The sequence below is a fragment of the Salmo salar genome, chromosome 01 (assembly GCF_965601325.2).
Source record: "Salmo salar chromosome 01, fSalSal1, whole genome shotgun sequence".
Classification (NCBI taxonomy): domain Eukaryota; kingdom Metazoa; phylum Chordata; class Actinopteri; order Salmoniformes; family Salmonidae; genus Salmo; species Salmo salar.
The window spans coordinates 14,712,501-14,738,030 of record NC_138291.1 but is presented as its reverse complement, the minus strand read 5'-3'; the positions used below and the strand labels follow the sequence as shown (position 1 = coordinate 14,738,030).

The 25,530-nt window shown below is 42.5% G+C and overlaps 1 protein-coding gene across 1 annotated transcript in view; it reads left to right on the top strand.

Annotated features, from left to right (window-relative positions):
• LOC106565365 (unconventional myosin-VI) overlaps positions 1–25,530 on the top strand; it is a 126,679-nt gene that overhangs the window by 48,302 nt on the left and 52,847 nt on the right. Inside the window, exons 7-15 of the mRNA XM_014132524.3 lie at positions 2,498–2,553; positions 2,643–2,740; positions 2,948–3,112; positions 4,639–4,719; positions 9,456–9,636; positions 12,760–12,904; positions 21,202–21,359; positions 21,644–21,735; positions 22,376–22,448. Of these exons, the coding sequence (XP_013987999.2) occupies positions 2,498–2,553; positions 2,643–2,740; positions 2,948–3,112; positions 4,639–4,719; positions 9,456–9,636; positions 12,760–12,904; positions 21,202–21,359; positions 21,644–21,735; positions 22,376–22,448 (1,049 nt within the window). The remainder of the gene's footprint in view (positions 1–2,497; positions 2,554–2,642; positions 2,741–2,947; positions 3,113–4,638; positions 4,720–9,455; positions 9,637–12,759; positions 12,905–21,201; positions 21,360–21,643; positions 21,736–22,375; positions 22,449–25,530) is intronic.

Sequence of the window (25,530 nt, the reverse complement as noted above, 5' to 3'; positions counted from 1 at the left end):
ATTCAATTGATTGGAGATGATTTGGAAAGGTACACACCTGTCTATATAAGGTCCCACAGTTGACAGTACATGTCAGAGCAAAAACAAAGCCATGAGGTCGAAGGAATTGTCCGTCGAGCTCCGAGACAGGATTGTGTCGAGGCACAGATCTGGGGAAGGGTACCAAAGCATTTCTGCAGCATTGAAGATCCCCAAGAACCCAGTGGCCTCCATCATCCTAGAGCTGGCCACCCGGCCAAACTGAGCAATCGGGGGAGAAGGGCCTTGGACAGGGAGGTGACCAAGAACATGATGGTCACTGTCAGAGCTCCAGAGTTCCTCTATGGACCATCCCTGCAGCAGTCCACCAATCAGCCCTTTATAGTAGAGTGGCCAGACGGAAGCCACTCCTCAGTAAAAGGCACATGACAGTCCGCTTGGAGTTTGCTAAAAGGCACCTAAAGGACTCTCAGACCATGAGAAACAAGATTATGTGGTCTGATGAAACCAAGATTGAACTATTTGGCCTTAATGCCAAGCGTCACGTCTTGAGGACATCTGGCAGCATCACTACGGTGAAGCATGGTGGTGGCAGCATCATGCTGTGTGGATGTTTTTCAGAGGCAGGGACTGGGAGGCTAGTCAGGATCTAGGGGAAGATGAACAGAGCAAAGTACAGAGATGTCCTTGATGAAAACCTGCTCCAGAGCTCTCAGGACCTCCGACTAGAGAGAAGGTTCACCTTCCAACAGGACAATGACCCTAAGCACACAGCCAATACAAGACAGGAGTGGCTTCGGGACAAGTCTCTGAATGTCCTTGAGTTGCCCAGCCGGTGCCCGGACTTGAACCTGATCAAACATCTCTGGAGAGATCTGAAAATAGCCATGCAGTGACGCTCTCCATCCAACCTGACAGAGCTTGAGAGGATCTGCAGAGAAGAATGGGAGATAAAACCCAAATACAGGTGTGCCAAGAAGACTCCACGTTGTAATTGCTTCCAAAGGTGTTTCAACAAAGTACTGAGAAAAGGGTCTAAATACTTTTTGATTTTTAATACATTTCCAAACATTCCTAAAATCCTGTTTTTGCTTTGTCATTTGTGTGTAGATCTATTGTGTGTAGATTGATGGGGGGAGACTATACATTTTTGGAATAAGGCTGTAATGTAACAAAATGTGGTAAAAGTCAAGGGGTCTGAATACTTTTCAAATGCCCTGTATAGGCTAGACCAAATGTACTAAAGATGTTTTCCTACATTGTGTAATATGCGGTAGTCTATTAGGCTATGTATTGTATAAAGGCACAATCATTATTTTAATTCAGGCTTTTCTTTCGGGCTTGGGCTATAGGCGTATGCATAAGCTCTAATATGGGTCTGGGTGTTCTACATGCGACAACTTAAATGTTTTGAATTAATAATCACCTTAGAAAAAGCTGTCCATTTTGTTGTTTGGAATTGAAATAAGATCCACAACAACCATTTTTTCCACTTTTCTAATTCTCAGTAAAACTCTCAACGGACGTTATGAAAGCTTAACCAAGTTTAATTCTTCCCAGAGGGTCAGTACAGCTGCATTCAGACAAAAACATTTTCACACAAGCACTGATATTTAACCGTTCCTCATAGACTGAGTCTCCTCCTACCCATCTGTACAAACATTGTTCTTTACTTCTAGGCAGGACACTAGTGATACGGACCATAAACTTGTATTTTTCCCATAAGGTGACCTGACCTCAACCCCCCTCCATCACTAATCTATGGCTCTCTCCCCTTATCAATTCCTGCCACATGTAATCGACTCCCTGCACTCAACACATTCCAAGCTTAGTTGCACACACTATATACCTTCCTCCTATAACCGTTAACTTCTGATGTAGACCCTCTAAACCTCAGCACTCCATCAGTGACATGAAGAAGTATATTTCATATTCTCCGAACCCAACACCACTCAGTTTCAACACTTCTTTCTTCAAGTTGATCGATCACAGTGAGGTCAAACAATGTAGCCTAACAGTGAATTTCAAAAGATTAATACAGTTTTGATGATAATTGTTTGATGTGATTTTCCATTATTTGCATTGATGTCAGAGTGATTAGAGACAATGGAGCACTGAGTACCGACCTGACGGTTGTTAGCGAGTTGGGTAATACCAATGTATCAGAGCCATTCATGTAGCCTACAGCGCACATCGGAGTAGATTACCGGGACTCAACGGTCAGGTGGAATTTGACTGTGGTCATGAATCGTGACATCCCTAGTCCTGTAGCTACCACTTTGAAACAGCATGAAGAGCACATACACATAATACATTGTGTAACTGTGTGAGTGAAGCGTTTCAGTTCTTTGCCATGTCATCTAGTTGATTCTACCTTTAACCAAACTTAGCATGTTGTGTTTAATGACATTGGTTGTCAATGAGTAAGCCATGGTTTCTGTAGTATACCTCATGTCCAAACATTAACTTCAAATACTGTAGCGTTGTTGTTAGTCTTCATCTGACATTCATCCCATAGATATTTAACAACGTCATACGGCACCGGGCAAGATATTGATGAGAGAATTGTTGAAGGTAGGATTTAACATATAACTTCCTAATCATACTTACTGTTCTAAAGTTGAAGAGATCCCAAATACTTATTTTGTGCTTGTGAATTTCAGCAAACCCCCTGCTTGAGGCCTTTGGAAACGCCAAGACAGTCCGGAATAACAACAGCAGTCGTTTTGGAAAATTTGTGGAAATCCACTTCAATGAAAAGGTTAGCCATCATTTTCTGTGGGAAAACATTTTTTTGTCATGATAAGGAATTTCAGTATTTTGGTCAAATTCAATGTACATAATGCATTGCAGTGTGTTGGCCAATTTCATTGTTGCTTCATCGGCCCACATTTTATGTGTGTGTGTGTGTGTGTGTGTGTGTGTGTGTGTGTGTGTGTGTGTGTGTGTGTGTGTGTGTGTGTAACAGAATAATGTGGTAGGTGGCTTCGTGTCCCACTACCTGCTGGAAAAGTCAAGGATCTGCATGCAGAGTAAAGAGGAGAGGAACTACCACATCTTCTACAGGCTGTGTGCCGGAGCCTCTGAAGACATCAGACAGAAGCTGCACCTTGACTCCCCTGACAGCTTCAGGGTCAGTCTCTCACACACACACACACACACACACACACACACACACACACACACACACACACACACACACACACACACACAGAGCACGACCGGTGTATCACTGAAGAGTGTAACCAGAGAGCGTCAAGTCTTTGCATACCAAGTTGAGAGAATGGATGGATGAGTCCTTTTGAAAGAAAGCTGCAAATAGCCCTGTTCCTCACTGGGTTCTTTGAGAGAGGGAGGTCATCTGTTCCTCTCCCTGCCTAATGGTCGTCTGTTCCTCTCCCTGCCTAATGAAGCAACACTGATCCCGCTGCCAAATTCTTCCACCGTGAAGCAAATTGTGTCAATGGAAAAACTCCATTGAATCGTCAGTCGTGTCATTGGTGGAAATTTTCCAGTGTCTTTTCTTTTTTTAGTTGGACATTTTCCATTAAAATGCATGAGTTGGCACACACCCAGAGACAATTATTTAGTGTAGAGGTGCTGACTAATGGTGAATAAACTGTATGCTATAAAAATAACTAGTTGCACACTCTATATTACAAGTTCCCAGTAATTTATTGGGTAAACCACCAACGTTTCAGCATCACTGTGTCTTCATTTTTCCTCTTGACATAATCTTGCTGCCAAATAGTGTAAAAGTAGTCCTAGACAACAGAGGCTTTCCACCATGTTCTCAACTGACCCAAATACAGGCCTGTGTCTGGTCAGTAGTGTTACGCTATTCTCTACATGACCACTAGATGTCATGTGTGCTATATCTAATGAACTAAAGTCTGTTACTTGTGTCTGAAAGTGGAGAGAGTGCACCTACTTAGTATTTGTTAGGTATTTCTCTGTTCCAGCTGCGCCCCCAGTGTAACTAAGTGCATGTTTGTGAATATGGGATTTGGGATGTAATAGAACTGTGATTGGTGTTCTAGAACTAACACACTAAAGGTGTTAGGGGATTACCTAAATTCCTTGTTTAATTTCACCTGCACTCTAAACAACACTATAACAATGCTTCAACAACTATAGTTGTTGTTTTGGGTATTTTTCACAGTACGATTATATCAAGTCTCCACGGAGACAGTCACATCAACAGAGGCAATTAATTCCAATGCAATTAAAACCAAGCCAACCGTGAAGCCACTTTTACATAATAGATAGTTCATTGAACATGACAAAAGCAATGCCACTGTTCTTGAATTTGTTACTCTACAAGATGTATTAATTACTAAATTAAACAAATGATTTATTAGCATCAATACTGGAGTTGAGAGAGCAGACATACTGGCTGAGGATAGGTATACACGACCAGACCTGCTATGAAAAAGCACTATTATCCCTAATGCTACCTCATTCACTTTGCACATAAGCCACTTTTAGTCTCTTGTTCCAAGTCGTCGTCAGTCTCATTCAAGTCATAATGTTCTGCCGACATCTAAATCTCTTAATTTTATAAACATATCCAACATAGTTTAGCTTATATGGTTTGTCTACACTTAGATTATTTATTGAATGCTAATTGTTTGTGTGTGTTCTCCTTTGTCTTCGTAGTATTTGAATCAAGGATGCACAAGATACTTTGCCAGCAAGGACACAGACAAACAGATCATGCAGAATCGCAAGAGTCCTGAGGTACTGTACCTTTCAGCCTATTCTGTTTTACCTCTCTGACCAGTCAGGGCCTTCACAGCTGCTAGTGCTTGATTTATTCCAAATCCTCTTGGCCACATATGGTTTTGAATTGAATGTGAATATGAACTTTAAGGACTGAGTAGTCATTTATTTAGTCGTATAAATATATAGACTTTTTGGGACAGGTTTTCTTGCAAAACTGTATCAAGGTTTGTCTTCAGAAATAAACAACTTGCGGTGCAAATGTTATTGTACTGTATGCTCACTGAGCATTGATATGGGAGAAAGCTCTTGAGTATAAATTATTGCACATATGGAAATTGGGCAAAAAAACAATCCAAATCAAATGAGAATTTGTTGTTTCAGAATTAGTTGAGGTCTGTGTTTGATTAAATGTAAGATGTTAAAATAATTCTAATTTTGCCCATGCAGGAAATGTGATTAATTGTGTTGTTAACTCTCATAAGAATAACGCACCATTTTTGTCCCTCGGGTGTATTACCAATACATTAATTTCACTGTGTAAAGTAGGAACATGTATCATTGTTTGCTTATTAAACATTTATTGTGCACAAAAAAGGAAAAGAAATAGAAACATTGGCACAGGTGAAAGTCTGGCCAATCTCTTGTGTGAATTGTTATATTCCTATGTAGGCCTGTTTGATTTGGTCTATGTTTTTACCATTTTGACAATTAACCACCTTTTCACAGCTTCTATTCAGTGTGTTGAGAGAGCAATGAACTCATGACACTTGGCGTGTTACTAATCAAGGTTGTTGTGCGTCTCTTTGCCCTGCCTCGGGTCAATGTAATGCAGGATAATAAGGTGATGACGCTTTCCGTAGGAGACGCTCCGTGTATTATTCACGATGTAAACCCTGAGGAGAGACTCAGCTTCACATGCATGGGATTGTAGTGCAAACAGGACCTTATGCAGAGCATGTTTCTTTATCAATGTGCATGGATGGGACTTTGCCATTTTTTTTCTTGGTTGTCTAGTTTCTATCTGGCTCAGAATGTCACAGTGTGGTGTATTCTCAGTCTAAGTAGATATTGTTACTGATACATACTTATGACTTGGTCAGTGGAAATTTTTAAATATTTAAGCCAATTTCCTGCGATTCTACACATTTCTCCATGGCGCTGAGAGAAATTGTTTCAGTTTTATAGCAAATGTCCTGCCATTCTAGACATTTTGCCATGAAGCTGAGAGAAAATGTTTGTTTTAAAGATCATTTCCTGCAATTCTAAGCATTTTGCCATGGCTGATGCTGTGTTCTTTGCTCAAACATTATAACAAAATCAATACTATATATAAATGTATTTTTACATGTTCAATTCTCCCCGGCTGTCTCGCTTTTATTTTGGTGATTGCTAGTTCTGAAAGATTATATTATTAAAAAATATATATATATATATATAGTTCCATTATCTTTTCTACATACTTTATCTGGTTTTAGTCTTAAGTTTACACTGAAAGTGTTTTTCCATCCCAAATATATATTTTTGGTGACTATTTGGGATTTCAATAGCAGAAAGATCCCTGCTGTAGTAGTATTGAACAACGTAACACTGTGACATTCGGTTTGGTGTGCTTCTGTGACATTTTGTTTCTGCTTCCTACAGCCCTCCTTCAAACCAGAAATCACAAATCCACTGTACTTTTCTATACCTCTGCTTATATCTGTCAGTGGTGGATTTCTGATACTGGGATAGTGAGAGGGAGCATTTGATATGTCAGTGTGAAACAGGTAACGCAGAGATGCGGTCTTAGGGGCAGATATTCAGAAGGCGGCTGAAAGTTCTGGTGCAAAGGTGTCCATATTTATTCACAGTGTTCAATAGTGCTAGCGGCGATGAATATTTACCAAACAGGGAGACAATAGACTTACTTCTCAAACAAAATAACAAACTGCATGCGGCAGGGCAGCAGGTGGCCTAGTGGTTAGAGCGTTGGACTAGTAACCAAAAGGTTGCAAGATCGAATCCCCGAGTTGAAGGTAAAAATATGTCGTTCTGCCCCTGAACAAGGCAGTTAACCCACTTTTCCTAGGCTGTCATTGAAAATAAGAATTTGTTCTTAACTGACTTGCCTAGTTAAATAAAGGTTAAAAAAAGAATATGCACTAAGCTTAAAACAGGCTTACCCTGTAGCTTCCATAGCTCTTACAGGTTGGGGGTGTACCTGGCTCAAGGAGCCTAACCACTTGAATTCTAAAACAGAACTTAATTACTCTCCAAAACAAGCCCATATATGCCCAAGGTACACTTCCTGGAACATACCAATATGTAGGGCAATAGAACACCAACACCTGGCTAGTACAAATGTAACTGGTTTCCTTGTAATTACCTCATCACATACATTCTGCCTACAACAGATGTGACCATTTCCATGTACTCTTTAAATTTGGCACACGTTAAATAGCATTAATAGTTAATGGAACCGGCGAATGGCGGCAACCCAGTAACATATAACAGTGTGCGTAGATGCGCGTGCTCCTGACGCACAACCCAAATGACACAGACAGGACACACGGCACTCCGACACAACGTGGGAAGTATGAACAAAGGAAAACATTAACAGAATGAACTAAACAGAGTTTCTAGCTCGTGGGTGTTAACGATGATTCTCTGCACAGAAACGTTTCACTCTTGAGTAGGCTATAGACCGGTAAATTACCGCATTGATGTGTGCAACAGATTATATGAAACTACTTTTTCCATACAAACATTTTCCTTCGGAACTGGGCATAAACTACACTAAGGGACAAAATATTAGGAACACCTGCTCTTTCCATGACAGACTGAACAGGTGAATCCAAGTGAAGGCTATGATCCCTTATTGATGTCACCTGTTAAATCCACTTCAAATCAGTGTAGGTGAAGGGGAGGAGAAAGGTTAAAGAAGGATTTTTAAGCCTTCAGACAATCTAGACATGGATTGTGTATGTGTGCCATTCAGAGGTTAAATGGGCAAGACAAAACATTTAAGTGCCTTTGAACAGGTTATGGTAGTAGGTGACAGGCACACCAGTTTAAGTGTGTCAATAACTGCAACGCTGCATGGTTTTTCACGCTCAACATTTTCTTTTATCAAGAATGTTCCACCACCCAAAGGACATCCAGCTAACTTGAAACAACTGTGGGAAGCATTGGAGTCAACATGGGCCAGCATGTCTGTGGAACGATTTCGTCACCTTGTAGAGTCCATCCCTGGTGAATTGAGGCTGTTCTGAGAGCAAAAGGGGGTGTAACTCAATATTAGCATGGTGTTCCTAATGTTTTGTACATTCAGTGTATATTTAAGTGATAATGCCCGAGAAACCGGTGTTTGGAGGATATATTGGCACAAGTGTTGTTAGGCCTGATTCGTTCTTATCCCTTGCTTGCTAGCTTGCCAACTACAGCTAACTTACAGCCAAGTCAAAAAGTGCAGCCAGAATAAAAGTAGCTGCATTTGCATTTGTTTAAGCTGTTTTCTAGTGATGTTTATTTGGATACATCCATAACAATGAGCTAATGAGGCTCGATTTCACCTGGCATAGATGATGTGCTTTACTCGTCAGGACACTGTTGCTCAGAGGAGCTAGCCAACAACACAGCTAACACAATCACTTCAATCTGAAGCTGGAAAGACTGCAAACTAGCTGCACTTCATTACAGCTTTTTTCAATTGACATTTCTTTGTATAGATCCATAAAAATTATGCCAGATGATTAATGATTTCGACCGGCTGAGAAACGCTGCCTGCGTGCCTGTCTGTCTCGTCCAGACTCCCGACACGTTCATTACTATGTGACAGCTGGAGATTGAATTTGAATATTGAAACAATGTTACAAATGTCGGAGAGACAGACAGCAAGGTTTATACAAATCTCTGGTGTTGAAAACTAAATGTTAGTCTAAAAGAAATGTGAGATAATGTCTAGATGCTTTTTATAGTGGAGATGATGTTTATACAGTGCTTGGCTGTGCTTATTGCACGGTCAGAGGGAACAGAGTAAATAGGCGTTTTTAACGTCATAGATTTAGCCGGTGGTAACTTGTGGAATAGACACCGGCTGGAATGTGGTTTTAACCAATCAGCATTCAAGATTAGACCCACCCGTTGTATAAACTGTAGCTTACTGCTAACAAAGAACTATAAACTGTAGCTTACTGCTAACAAAGAACTGTATACTGCTAACAAAGAACTATAAACTGTAGCTTACTGCTGACAAAGGACTGTAAACTGTAGCTTACTGCTGACAAAGGACTGTAAACTGTAGCTTACTGCTAACAAAGAACTGTAAACTGTAGCTTAATGCTAACAAAGGAGCTAAATAATGATATAGTCATGTGCAGTATAATGCTTCTAGAAAGAAAAGGAAAATGCATAAGAGAAATAGAATGCGCTATTTTAATGTAATGACAAATTACACAATGTTCGTGAAGAGTGGGCATAAATCCACTTCGTCCCAGTCAGTGAAGCCTACTGTATCACTGCAGTCTTGTTCATACAGTAGGATAGTTTGCTGTGTGTGTGATGGCTCTCACACGACTAATGTCAGCCTACAAGGGACCAGGAGTTGTCCCATAGTCAGGCCACATGATGCTGGAAAGACTCCTGACCTTAACCAGTACAATTCACAAAGAGTGCTGATCTGGGATCAGGTCCCCAGCATGCCTACTCTGAGACTCTTTGTGAATACGGGCCCAGGTGCAGTATCCTGACTCTCCAGTCTCACCTTCTTCCAGCATGTGAAGCTGGGCGCCCTGAAGGACCTTCTGCTGGACGACCAGGGAGACTTCAACAGGATGTGCGGGGCCATGAAGAAGATTGGCCTGGACGACACGGAGAAGCTGGACCTGTTCAGGGTGGTGGCCGGGGTGCTGCACCTGGGCAACGTCGACTTTGAGGAGACTGGGAGCACATCGGGTAAATCAAGTTACCTACACAACCTCTCTCTTAAGGAGTTTTCACACATAGCTCAGAGGTATAGTTCGATTCAGTTTGGTTATTTGTTACATTACATATTTTTTTCATTTGGTTCGGTTGGTTTCACATTGCCAAATGTCAAACAAACTAAAACACCTAAACAAAACCACGTGTCCATGCTAGTAATTTGTTTATTGGCCAAAAATGCATCTATGAAAAAGTTAAATCCATCGATGACTGTCAAGAAGAATCACTTGTGTGTCCCGAACATCATGTTACTTTCGCTTTGGTCTTCCAACAACATGCGACGTGAATAGGCTATATTCAGCAGCCTATATCTCCGCTCATAAATGTGCTGCTATACTCAAATGTTTCAGCCATATCAAGATATGATGCTGCGTGCATTTCATCAAATGCTCGCAGTCAAACAACCAATAATACTGCGTGAGTCTGTTTTTTTCCCTGTGTTTTTTACGAAACGCATTCTCACCTGCAGCGAACCCCGGTATGAGTTTGGTGCGTTGTTTACTGCGCTCCCAAGTGTGGATAGTGTGTTCACACCAGTCCAAACAAACCAAAATAAGGGGGGAATTTGGTAAACCGCTCCAAACCAGTTTGGTGTGAAAGCCCCATTATTGTAGCTCTCTCGTCTCGTCTCCTTCCTCTAGTCTCCTCTTGTCTCGTCTCCTCTAGTCTCGTCTCCTCTAGTCTCGTCTCCTTCCTCTAGTCTCGTCTCCTTCCTCTAGTCTCGTCTCCTTCCTCTAGTCTCGTCTCCTTACTCTAGTCTCGTCTCCTTCCTCTAGTCTCCTCTCGTCTCGTCTATTACAATGTCCCCACACCTACGCAGATACACATACAGGCGCAGAGTTCTCCCACGCCACCTTGCGCCACCCACTGGTCTCGTCTAATCTAGTCTCTTCTACTCTAATCTCCTCTCCTTTCGTCTACACTACTCTCGTCCCTTCTCGTCAACTCTCCTCATCTCGTCTACACTACTCTCCTCTTGTCTCCTACTCGCCTTTCATCATCTCGTCTACACTACTCTCCTCTCGTCTACTCTCCTTTCCTCTACTGTTGACTTACCCTATTCCGTAGAAATTTGCGCAACTGCGGCGTTCAAATGAGGCTGCAATGAAAACTAATTGGACTGTAGCGACTGTGTTGGCATCAAAATCTGGGGTGTGAACTACGTTTCTATTCAAGCGTTGATTGACATGGTAAAGGCTCGATAGTATTGGAGAATTGTTGAAAAAACGCCCCCCTCCGATGCTGTACATTAAATTGGGACGTGTCATGACGTAACGTACAGCACGCATAATGCAACTCATTCTGTGTCATACAGCTTCTCTCCACCAGGTGTAGTGTTTCTCTCACAGATTAAAAACAAAACAAGACAGGAACACGGTAAGGTGGGTTACATAGTCAATTGTTCAACTGAATGCATTCATTTTGTGTCATCACTGCAAGCCATCATGACTCTTAAAAGCCGCGACAGCCGCTGTTTACTTCTGAAGATGACTTTAGCGCCGCCCAAAAACCCGATTTCAAATTCGACACAAACCTTCAAATAGATATGTAATGACACATTATATAAACTCTTTGTTGTGTTATAAATTAGACATTTTAGAGGTGATAAATTGGACAGATTTCGTAGTTTTCGCTTCCCAACCCGCCATTTTTAAAAACCTGACAGAGCTCATTGCCTTCTTCAATCATGCAGAGACGGGCAGCATGAAGATCTCCTCATTTGATTTGGCTGGAAAGGGGAGAAATTGTGCTTTACAATGGTATTCATATTACAGTTGACCTGGAAGTATTTTTGGGGCTCTAAAATAAGGTCAATTGTACGTTACAGCGCGATATACAAAAGTGCGTTAGCTAGCTATAGTCTCCTCTCCTCTAGTCTCCTTCCTCTAGTCTCCTCTCCTCTAGTCTCCTCTCCTCTAGTCTCCTTCCTCTAGTCTCCTCTCCTCTAGTCTTCTCTCCTCTAGTCCCCCCTCCTCTGCTTTCCTCCCCTCTACTCTAATCTCCTCCCCGACTCTAGTCTCCTCTCCTCCTCTCGTCTCCAATAGTGTCCTCGACTCTAGTGTCCTCGACTCGTGTCCTCGACTCTAGTGTCCTCGACTCGACTCTAGTCTCCTATCCTCTAGTCTCCTCTACACTAGTCTCCTCACCTCTTCTTTCTTCTCCTCTAGTCTCTCCTTTTCTTTCCTCTCGTCTAGTCTCCTCTACTCTCCTGTAGTCTCCTCTACTCTCCTGTAGTCTCCTCTACTCTCCTGTAGTCTCCTCTACTCTCCTGTAGTCTCCTCTACTCTCCTGTAGTCTCCTCTACTCTCCTGTAGTCTCCTCTACTCTCCTGTAGTCTCCTCTACTCTCCTGTAGTCTCCTCGGCTCTCCTGTAGTCTCCTCGGCTCTCCTCTAGTCCCCTCTACTCTAGTCTCCTCTCTTCTAGTGTCCTCTTCTTTCCTCTCGTCTACACTACTCTCCTCTCGTCTCCTCTCCTCTACTCCCCACCCCTTGCTGACACATTCTTCTCTGTCGGGTCTCACTGTCCCACTTTGGAAGTAGACCCATTGAAAAGAACATGCTCAACTGAAACCACTCTCCTATAATGTAACTGACCCAGAAGTGCTGAAATGCATCTGACAGATAGGAAAAGTCATGATTCAAGCTGAAGATGGATGATGTAATAGAGTACTGCCTGGAGAGCAGATATTACCTGGAACATCGCACGGTGCTCTCACTCCTCTGAAATGGATACATCTGCCCATTTCCCTCCATCACACCCTCTTCCTGTCTTTGCAGGACATTATCTAGGCCGACTTCACTGCCTGCAATGAAGCCATTACGTCTGCAGAATGTGTGGCGTGTGTTCACCATGAGATGCTGTATTCAAGCACTAGGCAGCAGAAAGAAAGAAGTAGAATCCATCCAAAATCCAATTGAAGTGGCATGATGGAAGTTGCCCGTTTCTTTGTGTGCGCACCAATCATTTGTGTGTGTGTGTGTGTGTGTGTGTGTGTGTGTGTGTGTGTGTGTGTGTGTGTGTGTGTGTGTGTGTGTGTGTGTGTGTGTGTGTGTGTGTGTGTGTGTGTGTGTGTGTGTGTGTGTGTGTGTTTCCAGGCGGCTGCATCCTGATGAACCAGTCCAGTCCGACACTAGCCTACTGTGCTGACCTCCTGGGGTTGGACCAGGAAGACCTGAGAGTCAGCCTCACCACCAGGGTCATGCTCACAACAGCAGGGGGCGCCAAAGGAACAGTTATCAAGTAAGAATACCTCTAAATTAGATGAGTAGATTCTATTGGTTTCTCGCAGTCATTTTACTATAAAATAGTAAAATCCTAATTGATTGTAAATCCACTACTGCTGCACTTAGCATCATGCCCTTATCTACTAGTTTAGGCCAGGGTCAACATTGTGGTGTGGTGAAGAAGATTAGCGCTGAATTCCAATTTCATACCCTTCTCCCACACGAGTACACTTTTCACTCCCCTCAAGGGTTTCAATGTGTCGAGGGCATGGGCCAGAGGGAGTTTCAGCTGTTTCATAATTCAGTGCAGGGCTCTGGTATGTGGAGCTGAGAAAAGATGAAAGATTACACTTTTTGTTGGCCAGGGGTGAAAATACCGTATTCCCATACAGTGAGACTGTGTGGCGTAATGCTCTGTCTTGATGCTACGTATGTTGACGTCTCCTCATTACGATGGACCCAGTCAGTAGAGAGGCTAAAGATGGGCTAATCGTATAGGCTACATCTATACTGTTTAATCCACTATGGCACTGGCCGACAGTAATAGTCCTGATGGCTCTTAAACCCATTTGGGACATGCTTAGCCACCCTTATTTATATAGATGGATTGCATAAGAGGGAAAAGCTTAAAACTTAACTAAGTCTGGTACATTGTGGATCTAGTCTTGAGTATGCTATAAAGCTGTTTATATGATGTAACCCATACACACAATTCAACCCTTCATTCAAGTTCATGTGGAATGAGCACTCAATAATTTAATTATCCTTACTCAATATTAATCTCTGCTCATTCACAAATTACTATTTGTTTTTATTCATTCTTATACACTCAGGGCTCAACGAACGAATTGAAAATCTAAGCCCTGGCGGTAGCGCTATAGGTAAGGGGGGTGTCAAATATTTTTGCTAATTTCACAACCAGAATTATGGGCGCAGTAACTGACGCGAAAGGGCTGTCTTTTGATGAATAAACAAGTTGAAGGTGTGTCGGGGCTTGACCCCTCACTGGCCAATCAGAACGTGCTCCATGGCTAAATACAATACATTCGGAAAGTATTCAGACCCCTTGACTTTTTCCACATTGTGTTACTTTAAAGCCTTATTCTAAAATGATTTAAGTAAAACATTATCCTCATCAATCTACACACAATAACCCATAATGACAAAGCGAAAACAGGTTTAGAGAAATTTTAGCAAATTTATTAACCTGTTATGGATAGGGGGCAGTATTTTCACGGCCGGATTAAAAAAACGTACCCGATTTAATCTGATTATTACTCCTGCCCAGAAACTAGAATATGCATATAATTATTAGCTTTGGATAGAAAACACTCGCTTTTTTACGAGAAAAATGGCATAAAAATTGATTTTAAACAGCGGTTGACATGTTTCGAAGTACGGTCATGGAATATTTAGATTTTTTTTGTCACGAAACGCGTCGGGCGCGTAACCCTTCGTCACCCTTGGATAGTGTCTTGAACGCACGAACAAAACGCCGCTATTTGGATATAACTATGGATTATTTTGAACCAAACCAACATTTGTTATTGAAGTAGCAGTCCTGGGAGTGCATTCTGACGAAGAACACCAAAGGTAATCAAACTTTTCTAATAGTAAATCGGAGTTTGGTGAGGGTCAAACTTGGTGGGTGTCAAAATAGCTAGCCGTGATGGCTGGGCTATCTACTCAGAATATTGCAAAATGTGCTTTCACCGAAAAGCTATTTTAAAATCGGACACCTCGATTGCACAAAGGAGTTCTGTATCTATAATTCTTAAAATAATTGTTATCTTTTTTGTGAACGTTTATCGTGAGTAATTTAGTAAATTCACCGGAAGTGTTCGGTGGGAATGCTAGTTCTGAACGTCACATGCTAATGTAAAAAGCTGGTTTTTGATATAAATATGAACTTGATTGAACAAAACATGCATGTATTGTATAACATAATGTCCTAGGCGTGTCATCTGATGAAGATCATCAAAGGTTAGTGCTGCATTTAGCTGTGGTTTTGTTTTTTGTGACATTATATGCTAGCTTGAAAAATGGGTGTCTGATTATTTCTGGCTGGGTACTCTGCTGACATAATCTAATGTTTTGCTTTTGCTGTAAAGCCTTTTTGAAATCGGACAGTGTGGTTAGATAAAGGAGAGTCTTGTCTTTAAAATGGTGTAAAATAGTCATATGTTTGAAAAATTGAAGTTTTGGGTTTTTTGAGGAATTTGTAATTCGCGCCACGCCTATCATTGGATATTGGAGCAGGTGTTCCGCTAGCGGAACATCTAGATGTAAGAGGTTAAACACAAACAAAGAAATACCTTATTTACTTATCTAAGTATTTAGACCCTTTGCTATGAGACTCGAAATTGAGCTCGGGTGCATCCTGTTGCCTTTGCTCAGCCTTGATGTTTCTACAACTTGGAGTCCACCTGTGGTCAATTCAATTGATTTGGACATGATTTGGAAAGGCACACCTGTCTATATAAGGTCCCACAGTTGACAGTGCATGTCAGAGCAAAAACCAAGCCATGAGGTCGAAGAAATTGTCTATAGAGCTCCGAGGCAGGATTGTGTCGAAGGTCCAAGAACACAGTGGCTTCCATCATTCTTAAATGGAAGAAGTTTGGAACCACCAAGACCCTTCTTAGAGCTGGCCGCCCGGCCAATCTGAGCAATCGGGGGAGAAGAGCCTTGGTATAGGAGGTGACCAAGAACCCAATGGTCACTCTGACAGAGCTCCAGAGTTAATCTGTGGAAATGGGAGAACTTTCCAGAAGGACCATTTATTTTGCATTTATTTTATTTAACCTTTATTTAACTAGGCAGGTCAGTTAAGAACAAATTCTTATTTACAATGGCGGCCTACCAAAAGGCAAAGGCCTCCTGTGGGGACGGGGGCTGTGATTTAAAAATAAAACAATTTAATAAAAATAGGACATAACACACATCACGACGAGAGACAGCACAACACTACATAGAGACCTAAGACAACAACATAGCATGGCAGCAACACATGAAAACACAGCATGGGAGCAACACAACATGACAACAACATGGTAGCAGCACAAAACATGGTACAAACATTATTGGGCACAGACAACAGCACAAAGGGCAAGAAGGTAGAGACAACAATACATCATGCAAATCAGTCACAACTGTCAGTGAGAGTGTCCATGATTGAGTCTTTGAATGAAGAGATTGAGATAAAACTGTCCAGTTTGAGTGATTGTTGCAGCTCGTTCCAGTCGATAGCTGCAGCAAACTGAAAAGACGAGCAACCCAGGGATGTGTGTGCTTTGGGGACCTTTAACCGAATGTGACTGGCAGAATGGGTGTTGTATGTGGAGGATGAGGGCTGCAGTAGATATCTCAGATAGGGGCGAGTGAGGCCTAAGAGGGTTTTATAAGTAAGCATCAGCCAGTGGGTCTTGCGACGGGTATACAGAGATGACCAGTTTACAGAGGAGTATAGAGTGCAGGGATGTCATATTAGGAGCATTGGTGGCAAATCTGATGGCCGAATGGTAAAGAACATCTAGCCGCTCGAGAGCAACCGTACCTGCCGGTCTATAAATTATGTCTTCGTAATCTAGGATGGTCATCTGAATCAGGGTTAGTTTGGCAGCTGGGGTGAAAGAGGAGCAATTACAATAGAGGAAACCAAGTCTAGATGTAACTTTAGCCTGAAGCTTTGATATGTGCTGAGAGAAGGACAGTCTACCATCTAGTCATACTCCCAAGTACTTGTTTGAGGTGACAACCTCAAGCTCTAAACCCTCAGAGGTAGTAATCACACCTGTGGGAAGAGGGGCATTCTTCTTACCAAACCACATGACCTTTGTTTTGGAGGTGTTCAGAACACGGTTAAGGGCAGAGAAAGCTTGTTGGACACTAAGAAAGCTTTGTTGTAGAGGGTTTAACACAAAATCCTGGGAGGGGCCAGCTGAGTATAAGACTGTGTCATCTGCATATAAATGTATGAGAGAGCTTCCTACTCCCTGAGCTATGTTGTTGATGTAAATTGAGAAGAGCGTGGGGCCTAGGATCTAGCCTTTGGGTACTCCCTTGGTGACAGGCAGTGGTTGAGACAGCAAATGTTCTGACTTTATACACTGCACTCTTTGAGAGTGGTAGTTAGCAAACCAGGCCAAAGACCCCTCAGAGACACCAATACTCCTTAACCGGCCCACAAGAATGGAATGGTCTACCGTATCAAAAGCTTTGACCAAGTCAATAAAAATAGCAGCACGACATTTCTTATAATCAAGGGCAATGGTGACATTGAGGACCGTTAAAGTTGCAGTGACACATCATAACCTGAGCGGAAACCAGATAGAATACTATAGACATGAAGAAAGCCAGTCAGTTGATTATTGACAAGTTTTTCCAACACTTTATAAACAGGGTAAAATAGAACAGTTAGGATCAGCTTGATCTCCCCCTTTAAATAAAGGACACACCATGGCTGCCTTCCAAGCAATGGGAACCTCTCCAGAAAGGGGAGAGGGGTTAAAAATGTCAGAGATAGGCTTGGCGATGATAGGGGCAGCAAATAAGAAAGGGTCTAAACCATCTGACCCAGATGTTTTTTGGGGGGTCAAGTTTAAGGAGCTCCTTTAGCACCTCGGACACAGTGACTGCCTGCAGGGAGAAACTGCCTGCAGGGAGAAACTTTGTAGCAGGGCAGGGAAAAAAGAGGGAGGTGCATTGGGGCTAGTCGCATTAGAAGGGGTGGGAGATGAGGACATTTTGGATGGGCAAGGAGGCATGGCTGAGTCAAATAGGAATCCTGACTTAATGAAGTGGTGATTTAAAAAGCTCAGCCATGTATTTCTTGTCAGTAACAACCACATCAACATTAAGGGACATGGGCAGCTGTGAGGAGGGTTTATTCTCTAGGTCTTTAACCGTTTTCCAGAACTTCTTGGTGTTAGACCCACAGAGAGAGAACTGCTCCTTAAAGTAACTAACTTTGGCCTTCCGGATATAGCCTGAGTGCACTTATTTATCATTTGCCTGAACGAGAGCCAGTCAGTCTAAGTATGCGTGTGTTGGGTCTTTTCGCCAAATGCAGTTCTTGAGGTGGAGTAACTCTGCAAGATCACGGTCGAACCAGGGGCTGAACCTGTTTTGAATTCTCATTTTCTTTTTTTTCGGGCATGTTTGTTAACAATATCACTGAAAATATCAAAAAAGAAGGTCCAAGTGTCTTCAACAGAGGGGATCAAGCTGATTTTATACCATTTTACAGAGGCCAGTTCATGAACGAAAGCTTGCTCATTTAAGTTTTTTAGCAAGCGTCTACTGTATGACAAATCAGGACAGGTCGTTTCACTGAACAGCCATAATGAACACAGGCTGTAAAACAGTGATCACTCATTTCATTACAGAAAACACCAGACTGATACCTTTCAGGATTATTTGTGAGGAAAACATTGAGGAGAGTAGCATTTTCTGGGTGTGTGGAGTCATACCTTGTGGGATTGGAAATAATCTGATAAAGATTTAGGGAGTCTCATTGCTTTAGGACTTGGTCAGGTGGTTTAACCATTTCTGCAGCACTCCACCAATCAGGCCTTTATGGTAGAGTGGCCAGACGGACACCACTCCTCAGTAAAAGGCAGACGACAGCCCGCTTGGAGTTGCCAAAAGGCACATAAAGACTCTCAGACCATGAGAAACAAGATTCTCTTGTCTGATGAAACCAAGATTAAACTCTTTGGCCTGAATGCCAAGCGTCACATCTTAAGGAAACCTGGCACCATCCCTACTGTGAAGCATGGTGGTGGCAGCATCATGCTGTGGGGATGTTTTTCAGTGGCAGGTACTGGGAAACTAGTAAGGATCGAGGGAAAGATGAACCGAGCAGAGTACAGCGAGATCCTTGATGAAAACCTGCTCCAGAGTGCTCAGGACTTCAGACTGGGGGCGAAGGTTCACCTTCCGACAGGACAACAACCCTAAGCACACAACCAAGAGAACGCAGGAGTGGCTTTGGGAAACAAGTCTCTCAATGTCCTTGAGTGGCCCAGCCTGAGGCTGGACTTGAACCGGATCTAACATGTCTGGAGAGAACTGAAAATAGCTGTGCAGTGATGCTCCCCATCCAAAGTGACTGAGCTTGAGAGGTTCTGCAGAGAAGAATGGGAGAAACTCCCCAAATACAGGTGTGCCAGGCTTTTAGCGTCATACCCAATAAGACTCGATGCTGTAATCGCTGCAAAAAAGGTGCTCCAACAAAGTACTGAGTAAAAGGTCTGAATACTTATGTAAATGTGATATTTCCAGGGGGGTTTTTTTAACATAAATTTGCAGCATAAAAAAATACTGCCTTTGCTTTGTCATTATGGGGTATTGTGTGTAGATTGATGAGGGGAAAAAACTATTTATTCAATTTTAGAGTAAGGCCGTAACATAACAAAATGTGGGAAAATTCAAGGGGTCTGAAAACGTTCCGACTGCACTGTACAGTGTGGTTACTTCAAGTTGTGTATTTACTGTATTTTATGTATTGCGTTGTCATCAACTCAAATTCGAATGTTAGTCCGTTACAGCCTATTTTGTTAAATAGCCTACAGAAACAAAATAAGAAAATGTAGGCCTATCCCATATTTGCCAAATATGCTGAATATGTTTTTGAACAGTAATCGCATGGCTTCAATATGGAAATATATTGTTAAAATAGCATGCACACTGATATATAGGCCTACTGTAAAATGTGTTATGTCTGAGCTATGGACAGGCCAAACATTTTCAATAAATAAAATTAAATTCACTATTGATAAGACCTAAAAAGACAGTGAATAATTCTAATAAAACAAAACAACTTGTTGTAAATAGGCTGTCTAAATACAGTTACAGGCACCATAATTACTCCTTGTAGGCATATAATATTAGGAGTAGACAATGTAGGATTTTACACACATTCAAACTTTTTTAATAGGAGCTGGAAAAAGAGCCAATATAAAGAGACTGGGAACGTTCACTCATCGAAGCAGATATATATATATATAGCTAAAGCCTACCATCAACACCCCTCCCACCTCAACGCAAGCCAGATGATGTTAGACAGGTAAATTGACGAACCTGGCGTAAGGGCTGGGAAAATGACAGTTTTTACACAACGAAATTGCAAACTAACGTGCATTTGACATTTGTGCCTCCTTAACGCCAGCTGAGAATAGAGCCCACAGTGTTCCTAGACAGCTATTTCAAAGCAGAGGTCCTAGGAGGAAACCAGTGGTGCTGTATTGATACCATCCAAGAGTAACAGGGCTGGATTAATATTTCAACAGGCCCAGATGCAGCCTGGCCTCAGTCTTTTCTCACCATGAATAATGTATCTGAGGGGAGGGAGCCTGGTGCCTTGAAAGCAGGTGGATTTTAAATGTTTTATTTAAACTTTATTTAACTAGGCAAGTCAGTTAAGAACAAATTCTTATTTACAATGACGGCCTACCGGGAAACAGTGGGTTTACTGCCTTGTTCAGGGGCAGAACAACAGATTTTTACCATGTCAACTCTGGGATTCGATCCTTTCGTTTACTGGCCCAACGCTTTACCCACTAGGCTACCTGCCGCCCTGGAAAGGGGGCTGGGCCATGTCATTTAGACCAGACACTTCACCTTTTCCTGGGGAGGTTGAGAATCGGGGGGGGGGGGGGGGGGGGGGGCGTGAGTGGAGTGGCTGGTGTCTCAGGATCTGAAGGGTGAGTGGCTAAGGTCTATATGGAGAACCATTTAAGGAGGCTGATTGTGACTAGATTATAAATGAGAATATGTTGAGGACTGGGGTGAGAAGTAAGCAGAAATGGTATCTGGGCCTGACTTCAACAGGTCAAAGGTTTGTTCTGAATCTGCTGCTACAGCCCTAAGCCTGTTCAGGAGAGAAAAAACAGCAGGATACATTTTGAATAGTATTCCAGTCCACCATGTTAGATACCAGCCATGAGACTGGGTGCAGGATGGGGAGCACTACACCATAGCTGAACTTGTTCAGTTCAGAAGAACTATTCAACCACTTTGAATAATTGAAGCCAAGTGGTGTTGGAGAGTGCTATGGTAATGAGAGTGAGCCAGGGTTCAGGGAGTACAGTCACTTCTAATAGTGTCTCTTTTGACCTCCGGATCTCCTTGTCTTAGAAAATAACACTCTTATACTATCCTGTAAATACTAATTAAGAAACAACTCCAACTTTCTTTGCACATTAACCTGGTGTGAGAAATGGCTGCATTGATTAAAACGGTGTATTTTTATTAAGAAGTAGCCTTGTCACAGTTTTGGCTTCTCAGTGCCCCGCTGTCTTTTCCCCCCAGGGTGCCTCTGAAGGTGGAACAGGCAAACAATGCCCGGGACGCCCTGGCCAAGGCCGTGTACAGCTGCCTCTTCGATCACGTGGTCAGGAGGGTCAACCAGTGCTTCCCCTTCAACACCTCCTCCAACTTCATTGGGGTGCTGGATATTGCTGGCTTTGGTAAGTATGTTGTTCTAGAGCAGTGAGTTTCTCTGTCTGTTTTTTTCCCCTCTGTCTGTCTTTTCTGTCTATCTAGCCATCTGACCATTCATTTATCTGGTTGGCTTTTGTATCCTGCATGGCCTCACATAAACTCTTATCTTTCTAAAAACTTTACTAACTGACTTAATTGGATATATACAGTACCAGTAACTGCCTGAAGATGAGCATTCTTCATTCCCACACTGGACGTGGCAGATCATTTACACTGTCATGTTCTTATCCCCCCCTTCCCCCCTCCCCAGAGTATTTTGAGCACAACAGCTTTGAGCAGTTCTGCATCAACTACTGCAACGAGAAGCTGCAGCAGTTCTTCAACGAGCGCATACTAAAAGAGGTGAGTGGTTGATGGAGACTTGTGGGGGGCTCGGAGGTGGGTTGCTAGTGTTCTTTAGACCCAGGAGGATGTCGGTCAACAAGCTAAAGATGTGTAACACGCAACACACAGACACACACAGCCTGTGCGGTCTCTCCACAGACACACACAGCCTATGTAATCTCTCCATAGAAGAGTCACTCTACACATTACATTCATTAGAATGGTGATGTTTCTGTCTGTGGAGATGAGTGTTTCTCTTCTCTACTGGGGACTCCTGTTTTATTCATTGATTTGCAAAGGTCTCCAATTAACAATCGATAATCGAATTTTAAGGAATTTTCACAACGTTTGAACTAGATAAAACAGAGATTTGTGTCTGTTGGCCTGAAATGATCCAGAAATATAAGGAAATAAAAAGCCATTTTCAGTACTTGATTCAGTAAGTCATGAGTGTTGCTAGATCTACACTAAATCAAATTTTATTTGTCACATGCGCCAAATACAACCAGTGTAGAAATTGCAGTGAAATGTTTACTAACAAGCCCTTAACCAACAATGCACTAGCCCTATTAGGAGGATGAAAAAAGATCTGAGCCAGCATCAGTGGTTAGGAGAAACATCTTCTTACTTCAGTGTTGACTTGCAACTCTTTCTGCAGGAGCAAGAGCTGTATCAGAAGGAGGGACTGGGAGTCAGTGAAGTTCATTATGTCGACAACCAGGACTGTATAGGTGGGTGCCACTGCCAAACCATTTTCACCTTACTCCATTGAGCCATTTTTTTGTTTACAAGCAGACATGACATTCGAGTGATGTGCACGCATTCTTGCGTCAAAAAGCCCTGTAGCAGAATAGCAATATGCAGATATGTCGGGATGGGACCTTGACAAACTTAAGTGAGTGATGACCATGAAAAAGCAAGACGGATGACTAGAGCTATGATCAGCACGTATATTATTCTTCTGGTTTTATATAGCTCTAGTTGGGATATTTTACCTTGCCTTGCTGGCTTGGTATTTGTTATTGATCCCTATTATCTGTTGCCAAGGCAGCAGCTACTCTTCCTGCGGTCCAGCAAAATGAAGGCCGTTATACATTTCAACAGATTTAATTTTGGATTACATTTCAGAACAGATTGCATTTCATGACAGATTTAATTTCAGACGACATTTCGCAACAGATTTCATTTCAGACTACATTTCACAACAGATTTCACAACACATTGAGGTAGTTTGCTAGGTATTCTATCCTCCGAAGACATCTGCGACGTTGTAGACGATAAACATCTGATTACGTGTTTGTTAACTTGAACTGCATTTGAAGTTGGATGTTGTTGTATTGACTCCATAAACACTCCCCTTTCTGGGGCCGAACTGCGCTCACGACTTCTCATGACACAGCTGGGAGGGAAATGGGTCTATGTATTATTACACAGGTCTTGTTGTGTATTTCTTCTGCAGTAAGCTGTGAATCCCATTGAGATGCCTATGCAATATTTCATTCTATGGTGGAGCTCTTACATACCCCAAAATCTTTCTAATATTGCACTTACAGTATATCTACATAGATGCCAGGATATTTCCCAGAACCTGGTTCTCACATCTATCTCAACTCATCAGGGTGGAATGTCTAACTCCCCAAGAGCAGCTCCTAAACTATTTGGCTGTTTTAATATGTGAGACCGCACACTTTATAACAAGTCTCTAGGTGATGCATACTGTACCTGTACTGTAGGCTCCAAGGTCAAACATAATGTAAGGACTGGCTATAGAAAGAAAGAGATGAGATCTGTTTATGGACTGGCTTTAGAAAGAGATGGGATCTGTTTCTGGACTGGCTATAGAACGAAAGAGATGGGATCTGTTTCTGGACTGGCTTTAGAAAGAAGGAGATGGGATCTGTTTCTGGACTGGCTATAGAAGGAAAGAGATGGGATCTGTTTCTGGACTGGCTATAGAAGGAAAGAGATGGGATCTGTTTCTGGACTGGCTATAGAAGGAAAGAGATGGGATCTGTTTCTGGACTGGCTATAGAAGGAAAGAGATGGGATCTGTTTCTGGACTGGCTATAGAAGGAAAGAGATGGGATCTGTTTCTGGACTGGCTATAGAAGGAAAGAGATGGGATCTGTTTCTGGACTGGCTATAGAAAGAAAGAGATGGGATCGGTTTCTGGACTGGCTTTAGAAAGAGATGGGATCGGTTTCTGGACTGGCTTTAGAAGGAAAGAGATGGGATCTGTTTCTGGACTGGCTTTAGAAGGAAAGAGATGGGATCGGTTTCTGGACTGGCTTTAGAAGGAAAGAGATGGGATCTGTTTCTGGACTGGCTTTAGAAGGAAAGAGATGGGATCGGTTTCTGGACTGGCTATAGAAGGAAAGAGAGGGGATCTGTTTCTGGACTGGCTATAGAAAGAAAGAGTGGGGATCTGTTTCTGGACTGGCTTTAGAAAGAGATGGGACCCTGTTTCTGGACTGGCTATAGAAGGAAAGAGAGGGGATCTGTTTCTGGACTGGCTATAGAAGGAAAGATTTGGGATCTGGGTCTGGCTAGAGATGGCCTCTAAGAACCAAACAGAAGGAGAGGCAAGGAGAATTGTGAGTGCGCACATTGTAGAGATTGGAGTGGAAATCTCCAGCAGCAGGAGGAAATATAGAAATATGATTTACTTGAATCCCTGTATGTTTAACATGCTGGCCAAACCACTCGCGCATGTTGATTTTGTTCCCCCACACCAGACACGATAAGGTTATGCAGGTTAAAATATCAGAACAAACTCTGATCCAAATATGTTAATTTGGGGACATTTCAAAAAGCATTAAACATTTATGGCAATTTAGCTAGCTAGCTTGCTGCTGCTAGCTAATTTGTCCTGGGATATAAACATTTGGTTGTTATTTTACCTGAAATGCACAAGGTCCTCTACTCCAACAATTAATCCACAGATAAAACGGTAAACCAAATTCGTTTCTCGTCATCTCTCCTCCTTCCTTCAGGCTTCTTTTTCTTCTTTTGACTTTTTATGGCGGTTGGCAACCTGCAACTGGAGTGTGGATGTCAGTTCATCTTTCCATCACCCACGTGGGTATATGCTCCTAAACACCAATGAGGAGATGGCACGTGGGTATATGCTCCTAAACACCAATGAGGAGATGGCACGTGGGTATATGCTCCTAAACACCAATGAGGAGATGGCACGTGGGTATATGCTCCTAAACACCAATGAGGAGATGGCACGTGGGTATATGCTCCTAAACACCAATGAGGAGATGGCACGTGGGTATATGCTCCTAAACACCAATGAGGAGATGGCACGTGGGTATATGCTCCTAAACACCAATGAGGAGATGGCACGTGGGTATATGCTCCTAAACACCAATGAGGAGATGGCACGTGTGTATATGCTCCTAAACACCAATGAGGAGATGGCACGTGGGTATATGCTCCTAAACACCAATGAGGAGATGGCACGTGGGTATATGCTCCTAAACACCAATGAGGAGATGGCACGTGGGTATATGCTCCTAAACACCAATGAGGAGATGGGAGAGGCAGGACTTGGTGCACGTTGAGCATCACAAATAGAACCAAGTTTTATTTTAGCGACTGGCCACGCAGACGCTCACGAGCAGTGTGGGGGCAATGATTGAATAACATGTATGTGTACATTCATTTTGCAACGCACGTGACGTGTCCGGTCTGGTCAGCATGTAATGTTTAAGGCTCATACAAGACATGATGAGATGAGATACAGACTGGCAGAGGTGCAGACTGACGGAGAAGTAGCCCTCCACAGAGCACTCACACTTTCCAGAA